The following is a 10,255-nucleotide window of genomic DNA, read 5'->3' as shown; positions in this document are numbered from 1 at the left end:
CAAATTTGTGGTGAAAAATGACAACTTCCAAAAACTCACCATGTCTTACTAAATACTTTGTGGTGTATATTTTCCAGAAATAGGTCATTTGGTGGGTACTTGTAGTGTCCTGTCATTTTAGGGCCTCGGGAAGCGAGATAGGCCATCAGAACCTCAGGACTGATCGATTTTCAGAAATTTCTATCATAGTTTTTGGACTGAAAAACTGTCACACTGACTAAATAATACATATTGATTATTTTTATTTTAGAAAAGAAATATAGCAGAATACATTTTGAAGAAAGATGATTTATTTGCAACAGAAAATGAAGGAAACTTTTTTTTCCTTTACAGAGTAAACAAAAACACAACCAAAAGAAAGCTTTATCTGTCTTAACTGCTTGCCACCCAGGTCAATTCTGACATTTCTCTCCTACATGTAAAAATCATAATTTTCTTGCTAGAAAATTACTCAGAACTCCAAAACATAATATATATTTTTTTAGCAGAGACCCTAGCAAATAAAATAGCGATCACTTCAATTTGTTATGTCACATGGTATTTGCGCAGCAATTTTTCAAAGCAATTTTTTTTAGGAAAAATTCACTTTAATGAATAACCCCCCCCCCCCAAAAAAAACCCATATTATTAACCCCAATTTTTTTGTATAATGTGAAAGATAATGGTACGCCGAGTAAATAGATACCAAATATGTCACGCTTTAAAATTGCGCACACTCGTGGAATGGCGCTAAATTTTGGTACTTAAAAATCTCCATAGGGTAAGCTTTCATTTTTTACAGAGGATTTCTTGCGCTAGAATTATTGCTCTCGCTCTAAAGTTCATGGCGATACCTCACATGTGTGGGTTGAATGGCGTTTACTTATGTGGGCGCGACCTACATATTCGTTCACTTCTGCGTGCGAGCACGAGGGGACGGGCGCACTTACAACATTTTTTTTATTGTTACTTTTATTTTTGATTTTATTTTTTTAATCTTTCCCTTTCATTTTTTTAATCACTTTTTTTCCTTTTAAAATGAATGTAAAAATCCCTTGTAATAGGAACAGGGCATGAAAGGTCCTCCTTACAGAGAGATCTGAGGTCTACAAGTCCCCACATCTCATCTCTGTGCTGCAAAGCCTGAGATAAAAAAAAAATCTCAGGCTTTACGGCAAAAAACGGCAATGTTTATATCTGCTGGCTCCGGGAAGTGACGTCATGACGTCGCTTCCAGCCTCCGAGGGTCATAGAGATGGCCAGGGAACATCTGGTCAACGGCCAGCTCTATGGTAAACTGCTACTGCAGACAGAATTATTCTCTGACTCCCCGATCGCTCAGGTAAGCCAGGAGAAGCACCGGAGGCCATGTATTGTCATATCTGGCCATGTATTAGCACAGTATAGTTGTATGGTGCGATCTGTGTGAGTGCGGGACCGAGTCAGCACTGCATGTCTAGTGGGTCATATTACTAGAATTCAATTCCAGACACCCTAAATCAAAGTATACCCGGAAAAAAAATTATTGTTGCCCCGCCCCCAAAATATGACTATGAAAAAGGTTGTTAGCTTGTGTGCAACAAGTGATATTTTGTGATAAAAAACCATTTCCCGCACCCTGCACATGATTAAGGATGCTCACCAGTGTGAGTTCTCTGGTGTTTAACGAAATATCGCTTTGCTTTGAAAGATTTTCCGCACTCTAAACATGAGTAAGGACGCTCACCCGTGTGAATTCTCTGGTGTATAACTAGGTCCCCTTTATGAATGAAAGATTTCCCGCACTCTGAACATGAATAAAGATGCTCACCCATGTGACTTCTCTGGTGTTTAACAAGGCCTCCTTTATGAATGAAAGATTTCCCGCACTCTGAACATGAATAAGGACGCTCACCAGTGTGAATTCTCTGGTGTTTAACAAGGCCTCCCTTATCATTGAAAGATTTTCCGCACTCTGAACATGAAAAGGGACGCTCACCAGTGTGAATTCTTTGGTGATTAACAAGAACTCCTTTATAAATGAAAGATTTCCCGCACTCTGAACATGAATAAGGACGCTCACCAGTGTGAATTCTTTGGTGATTGACAAGGTTTCGTTTATCATTGAAAGATTTTCCACACTCTGAACATGAATAGGGACGCTCACCAGTGTGAATTCTCTGATGTATTAAAAGGTCTCCATTATAAAGGAAACATTTCCCACACTCTGAACACGAATTGGGACACTCACTCGTGTGAGTTCTTTGATGTCTAATAAGTTTTCCTTTCTCAATAAAGCATTTCCCGCACTCTGAACATGAGTAGGGACTCACATCTACGTGGTGATATTTCTGGTGTCGAAAAAGGTTTTGTTTCTGACTGAAACATTTCCCACACTCTGAACATGAATATGGACGTTCACCAGTGTGAATTCTCTGATGATTTAGAAGATCTCTATTATTAATGAAACATTTCCCGCATTCTGAACATGAATAGGGACATTCACCAGTGTGAATTCTATTGTGCCTAAGAAGTGCCCATTTTTTTGTAAACAATTTCCCACACACTGAACATGACAATGAACTCTCTTCAGTGGGAACTCCTTCATGGCTTGAAGAAGATTCCTCGGGAATAGAAGGATCTATTGAAGTATCTGTACTGTGAGATCCTATAGTCTTGGTGTGTGATCCATCAGAAGATTCCTCAGGATTAGAGGGATCCATTGATCTCCCCAATTGGGAAGGTCTGGGATGTATATTTGGAGTAACGGGATTTCCTCCTGGAGAATATTGTACAATGTTATTATCTTCTGCATTATAATCTGGAGATACAATGAGATGTTCCTCAGAGGTATTCCGGACATTGTGTCCACCTGTTGAGAAACAATTTAACATTAAATGTTATAACCTTCCATTCAGGAGTCATATATGTTGGTCCGTCACCAAATAATTTATAAGAGCTCTGGCATGGATTTGGGGACAATTAGAACAGAAAAATTGGACTACAAACCAAGCGAAAGTGTCCAGAGCTCCAAACACAAAGTGCACAGTGCTATGTCTCTTCTGTTCTTGTGTGCAAAATTCTCTTCTAGAGTTTAATAAAAATGTTCTCAGTGCTCCACACCACCCGCTATCCTCCACCTTCACATCAGAGAACGGAATTTTATGACCCCTCTCTTATCAATGGGTCATTAAGCCTTTATATCCCCCAAGGGGAAGATCATCCGGGACCACCACCTCTATACCACCTCTCCAGTTATCTCATACAATACCTGCCGGTATCTTCTCACCTCAGATCATAGGCTCTGAAACATCAACAGAGATGGCTACCATGCCATCAACTTCTGCAGCGCTCTCTACCAATCAGAACATAGAATACCGCCAACATCAGAGAGCAACTCCAACAGCTCTGCAAGGTGACCAAAAGGGGAGGAGCCGCACTGTTGTCAATGATGATGCTGAGAAGGTGGTCCTGCATGGATACAAGCTCTTAATGACCCAATGGTAAGCGAGGAGTCCTGGAACTACGGTGAGTTCTCTGATGTGAAGGTGGAAGATAGCGGGTGGTGTGGAGCACTGAGAGCAGTTTTATTAATTTCTGGATGAGAATTTTGCACAAAAAAAACAGAGGAGACATAGCACTGTGCACTTTGTGTGTGGAGCGCTGAACAGTTTCCTTTTGATATATTGAAGCGCTTTCATGTTGCAAATTGAGAAAGGAGATGGCCCTTCCTTCACCTCATTTCTTGAAAACATGACATAATGAATATGAATGAATGCTTTAAGAGCATATTAAATAAGGACATTAGCCAATGCATCCCAATGGAAAATACATTTAAAAGAGAGAACAAAAGTCCTGGATGGCTTAACTCCAAAGTAAAAATGCATTTAAAAGCAAAGGAGAAGGCCTTCAAAAAATACAAGGTTGAGGGATCATCATCAGCATTCAGACTTTATAAAGAATGCAACAAGAAATGTAAGGGTGCAATTACGGCAGCTAAGATGGAGCACGAAAGACACATAACAGAGGAGAGCAAGAAAATCCCAAGAAAGTCTTTAACCACTTCAATACCGGGCACTTACACCGCCTTCCTGTCCAGACCAATTTTTAGCTTTCAGCGCTGTCGAACTTTGAATGACAATTGCGCAGTCTTGCTACACTGTACCCAAACAAATTATTTATCATTTTGTTCCCACAAATAGAGCTTTCTTTTGGTGGTATTTGATCACTGCTGCGGTTTTTATTTTTTGCACAACAAATAAAAAATGACTGAAAATTTTGAAAAACAAAAAGTTTTTCTTTGTTTCTGTTATAAACTTTTGTAAATAACTAAGTTTTCTCCTTTAATGATGGGCACTGGTGAGGCTGCACTGACAGGCGCTGATGAGGTGACATCAATGAGGTGGCACTGATGATTGGCACTGATAGGCGGCACTGATAGATGGCACTGGTATGCAGCACTGATGGACATTGATAGGCGGCACTGATGGGCACTCATAGGCGGCACTGAAAGGCTGCACTGATGGGTACTTATGGGTGGCACTGATGGACACTGATGGGTGGCACTGCTGGGCATCACTGATCTGGCAGGCATTCATAATGGGCACTGACTGGCACCATTTCTGGGTACTGATTGGCATATATTGGGAACACTGTGGCATCCCTGGAGGCCATGGGGAGACATACCTGGCCATCCATGTGTTGGGGGCTTACATGTTGGTCCCAGCAGCATCCCTGGTGGTCCAGTGTGGGCATACGTGGCGGGGGGCTGTGCAGACCCCCCCCTATCAGTAGAGCCACTGATCGGCTCTTCTCTACTCGCGTCTGTCAGACGCGAGTGAGTAAAAGCCGATAAATGGCTCTTATATATATAAAACACAAAGCGCTGTGATGCTAAATAGCTGATAATTACACATAAAACCAAGTGAGGCTGCTATCAAAAGAGAGTGTTTTCAGAGTCACTTAAAAAGAATAAATAATGATATTTGAAGCGCTTCACAATGTGCATGAAAATGAATATATAAGAATAAATATAAATAGTCAAATAAATCCAGCGGTGAGTAAAAATTCCTATAAAATCCAGCAATCAAAATAGTGTAAAATTATAAAAAATTAGTGACACCAAATGTGTAAAAAATTCACATAAAAAATCCACATAAAAATAAATATATAGGGATGTATTCAGAAGGTTCAATTATACAGGTGTAGAATCCTGATTGGTATAGAGCTTTTGATCACTAGCAAAGCTGTTTAAAAACACTTGCTTAATTAAGGTGCTCATTGACCTTCATAGTAACAATGTGTTTTTTGCTTCTATTCACAACCAATGTGAGAATCATAAACAGGCAGATAAGAGAAAAAAACAATCATTGTGCAATAATTAGGATACCAAGGTACACAGGCAAACTTCAATCCACTCACGTGTGCCTTATAATGATAAGGCATATGCAGGTTTTACTATAGCAGTCAGCCGCCTTAGACAGAAACTGCTGATCTGCACAGAGCTTCCTTGGCTCCTCCCACGCGTTACATCACAGTCACGTGACTTTTTCAAGGATAATACCAGCTCTGACGGACTCAGCTTTATAGCACAACAGCAGAGTGGTTGCCATGGCTACAGCATGAGTTTGTCATCATTCTGCTTCCTGCATAAACTTCAATCCTGTTAAAACCTACTTTTATTAGACATGTAATTCATATGAATATCGTTGGTTTATCAAAACCATGATTCAATGTGTAAAAAACGCAGTGTGTAAAAAGTAAAAAAATATATATATTGATATCTCTAATCACGTTTAATTCTTCAACTCCCTCCAGTGGTCACAATTGGTATAACATCTCACAGAGGGAGTGTATGGCAAAGCATTGTCTCTAATGGGTTTGATAATTGACCAGTGCCCCATGATATCACAAAAATGGGGTATCCACATGCTCTGCTCATAAAATTTTTTTTATGTGGATTTTTTACACATTTGGTGTCACTAATTTTTTATAATTTTACACTATTTTGATTGCTGGATTTTATAGGAATTTTTACTCACCGCTGGATTTATTTGACTATTTATATTTATTCTTATATATTCATTTTCATGCACATTGTGAATCGCTTCAAATATCATTATTTATTCTTGATAAATGGCTCGTCCTGTTTACATCGTGATCAGCCGTGATTGGACACGAACATGACATTATATTGAGGAATGGAGATGGGCCTTTCATATGGTGTATAGTATCTCCTCCTCATTTGTTGGGAACATGACATTATATTGAGGAATGGAGATGGTCCTTTCATATGGTGTACAGTATCTCCTCCTCATTTGTTGGCAACATAAATGTTATATTGAGGAATGGACATGGATCTTTCATATGATGTACACTGTGCATGGGTGCTTAACCTGTGGCCCTCCAGCTGTTGCAGAACTACAAGTCCCATGAGGCCTTGCAAGCTGCTGACAATTACAAGCATGGCTTCTACATGCAGAGGCATTATGGGACTTGTAGTTCTGCAACAGCTGGAGGGCCACAGGTTGAGCACCCAAAGCACTGTACAGTATCTCCTCCTCATTTGTTGGGAACATGACATTATATTGAGGAATGGAGATGGACCTTTCATATGGTGTACAGTATCTCCTCCTCATTTGTTGGGAACATGACGTTATATTGAGGAATGGAGATGGACCTTTCATATGGTGTACAGTATCTCCTCCTCATTTGTTGGGAACATGATGTTATATTGAGGAATGGAGATGGACCTTTCATATGGTGTACAGTATCTCCACCTCATTTGTGTCAGGACTGGGCTCAGCCCTCCCTTCTCAGAGCTCTAGTGCTCAGCTGTTGGTTAATTGCCAGTACTCTTCATTCCACAGTGACTCGCCTGGTCTTCATTTCCTGTTGGTCTGCTAGCCCTGCAGGCTATTTAAACTGCCTGGATCAGATCTCCTATGCCTTCGGCTTGTCAACATATCCGTATAGTCTCTGCTGTGTTTTCCTGTTAAAGACTTTTGCCTGGTTGACTTCCCTTCTGGTTCCTGATCCTGTTTGCTGCCTCTGCTACGCTGATCTCTGGATTGCTGTTTCACTGGCTTGTTCTGACTACCCGCTCTGGTTACTGAACCCTGGCTATGTTTTGACTACGTTTGCTCTGTTTGTACCATTTTATTAAAAAGTGTGATTTTTACTGCACTTCTGTCTCAGTCTGATTCATAGTTACTGAAAATTTGTTAGGCACAACATACATGATACATTGAGTAGTGGGGTGGGTACATTGATGATCTTGCTGTGGACAGTTGGGGTTTCTCAGGATTTCCTTTACAGAAGGATGTGAGTATCTCTATTTTGTACATGAGCAGCAAACTTTGTGTGTAACTAAATAAAAAACCCTCTCTGTATATGGAAGAGGTGCCTTGTTGAGCTGTGAGGATGAGGGATAGTTTTGTTCTAGATGACTATACCCAATATATATAAATTAGGGATGGTGTGACCTTCCTGTGTGGAATCCCAGGAATACAGAGGATGAGGACATCTTCTGGTGGGTTCCCATTACTGGATCCATCTGTAGGAAACACACACACTGACTGAATACATTGTTTCTATGTGTTTATCAGATGATGGGGGATCTAGGTGGAGCCTCCGCACTGCTCTCTCCTTTACAATAAAGTCTCCTCTTACCCGGTGATGTGAGGGGCGGCTGATTCTTCATCATGACGTCCTTGTAGAGATCCTTGTGTCCTTCTAAATACTCCCACTCCTCCATGGAGAAATAGACAGTGATATCCTGACACCTTATAGGAACCTGACACACACAATGATACAGTCACCATCCAGACACATCCCTTGTCTGTTACTGGATAATATCCCAGAATTCCCGGCACCGCTCACCTCTCCTGTCAGCAGCTCAGTGATCTTGTTGGTGACTTCTAGAATCTTCTTCTCATTATTTTTTTGTAGAGTTAGGAGGGGTGGTGGATGCATGGTGATGGGGTCTTGTCTTTCTCTTTGTCTTGTGGACAAGTGGTGACTCCTCCCTCTTATATAATTCTCAATAGATGACTTCATAACTTCAGTACAGTCCTGTAAAATACATCAATTAATAGTATATCAGAATCATCCTCACATGACAAGGCAGGTCTGTGTTTTAATAAAAGACTTAAGAATGAATAAACACTCCCAGAATCCTCCTCACCTCTCCAGTCAGTAGACAGACGATCTCCAGCGTAAGTATTAAAATCCCATTATGGAGATTATTGTTTTTCATATTTACATAATTGAGAAGCTGTTGATTCTCCATCATGACGTCCTTGTAGAGATCCTTGTGTCCTTCTAAATACTCCCACTCCTCCATGGAGAAATAGACAGTGACATCCTGACACCTTATAGGAACCTGACACACACAATGATACAGTCACCATCCAGACACATCCCTTGTCTGTTACTGGATAATGTCCCAGAATTCCCAGCACCGCTCACCTCTCCTGTCAGCAGATCAGTGATCTTCTTGATGACTTCTAGAATCTTCTTGGCACTGGTTACCTCTGTTGTCAGGCAGTGAGGTAGAGGCACTGTGATGGGTGATGTCCTGTGAAGACGACTGCTGGGTGTTAACGGATCACCAGATACTTTTCTCCCCACTTTATAATCCTGTGTATAGAGAGAAAGTAACAATTATCACTACAGACTTCCCAGAATCCTCCTCACCTTTCTGGTCAGGTCTGTGTTTTATTAATAGAGATAAGAGAGATATTATGTGATCTCCCAGAATCCTCCTCACCTCTCCGGTCAGCAGGTAGATGATCTCCAGGGTGAGGTCCAATATCCTTTCAGTCATGTGATTTTGGCCCATCTCCATCTTTATTTATATGATCTATACAAGACTCTCCTCTCTGTAGATGGATAATAATCTGAGAATTATCTGGACTGTACTGGGATGAATAATGTCTGCACAGAGTTCCTCCAGAGTTTGTACATTGTAAATTCCCTTTAAATAACAAATCCTACCAAAATCTTCCATTTTTAACTTGAAATGACTGGGGAAGAGTTAGGACTTCTTTCTTTCACTTCCTGTCCATCATGTATCTAATTCTGTAACACAGAGGCTCTGGATAAACAGTTGGATAAATGGTTCTATATTTAGGATGTATCTGATCCATAAACCAGAGGCCTTGGATGGACATTTTCTGTGTACATATTATAATAGTGTAGAAGCATCTGCTGAATTTAAAGGCCATCTCGGTGACTATGGAGGAAGGGGATTACTGGATATAAATGTAAAACAATTCTCATTACCTCCTCTGCTGCCGAGTGAAGGAATTTCTCTCTCTACTTCCTGCAAATGTTGCTCTCTCTAGGAACTTCCTGCCTGTAGATGACATCACTTCCTGCCTGTATCTTCTATCACTTCCTGTCTGTAGATGACATTACTTCCTGTCTGTATCTTCTATCACTTCCCATCTCTGCATTCCACTGACAATACATGAGTTCACCACCTTGTGGATAAAATACAAACTGCAGCCAGTGTTTTTTAAATACTTTAACAGCCGACATGCACAGAAGATCCGTGCTTTGTTCTCTAAGATGTTTGGAACAACCTACCTGCCGAGTTTCTTCAAAATCTGTGTACAAGTCTACCTAGAAGAGATGATGTTAGGTATGAAGGAAAAGGGCGGTCACACCAAATATGGATTGGATTTGGATTTCTCCTCTGTTCATTTACTTTCCAGTTTGTTCATTTATTAAAAATAAACTATTAACACTTCTATTTCTGAAAGCATTCTTCATTTACAGCATTTTTATTTCTGAACTGCCTATACATTTTGCACATTACTGCATATCTATAGTGAACAGCATTGTGTATGTTTTATTGAATTGACATTTTTTTATGTGTCCATTAGATATATATTATATTCAGTGTCTGCATTAGGTGCACTTTGTGAGAAAATCTCCTCTGTGTTAACTCTTTTTTCGTTTATGAAATCAAATAACTCCATTGCTGCTGGGTGTAATTGTGAAAAGCACTGTGTTTTTCACAATTACACCCAATAAATATACAGTAAATAGTTTTAGTCATAATAAATAGTAATGCATGGGACCTGTAAAAGTCCTGTGGTTTATCCAGAGTTGCGTATTTCAAGCTTCAGGATGGAATTTGCTCATTAGCTCAATGGTGCCAGGCCTTACATTTGTACCCAAGTATGGCATACAGATTACAACAAAAACTTTGCAAAAACTATATCCTTAAATTATGCCAGATACACAAAAAGTCTTAAGCTTGTAAGAGTTTGCATAAAAACTTTTTCTT

At 40.1% G+C, this 10,255-nt stretch overlaps 1 protein-coding gene across 1 annotated transcript in view; it reads right to left on the bottom strand.

Moving 5' to 3' along the window:
• Positions 1–607: 607 nt before the first annotated feature.
• Positions 608–10,255, bottom strand: part of LOC141106861 (uncharacterized) — a 46,656-nt gene continuing 37,008 nt past the window's right edge. The window contains 5 exon segments of the mRNA XM_073597790.1: positions 608–2,830; positions 7,630–7,753; positions 7,840–8,031; positions 8,144–8,341; positions 8,428–8,598. Coding sequence (XP_073453891.1) covers positions 1,608–2,830; positions 7,630–7,753; positions 7,840–8,031; positions 8,144–8,341; positions 8,428–8,598 — 1,908 coding nt within the window. The 3' untranslated portion in view covers positions 608–1,607.

This window comes from Aquarana catesbeiana, linkage group LG08 (assembly GCF_042186555.1).
Source record: "Aquarana catesbeiana isolate 2022-GZ linkage group LG08, ASM4218655v1, whole genome shotgun sequence".
NCBI classification, from domain to species: domain Eukaryota; kingdom Metazoa; phylum Chordata; class Amphibia; order Anura; family Ranidae; genus Aquarana; species Aquarana catesbeiana.
Note: the sequence above shows the minus strand (reverse complement) of the source record. Positions and strands in the feature narration are given on the sequence as shown.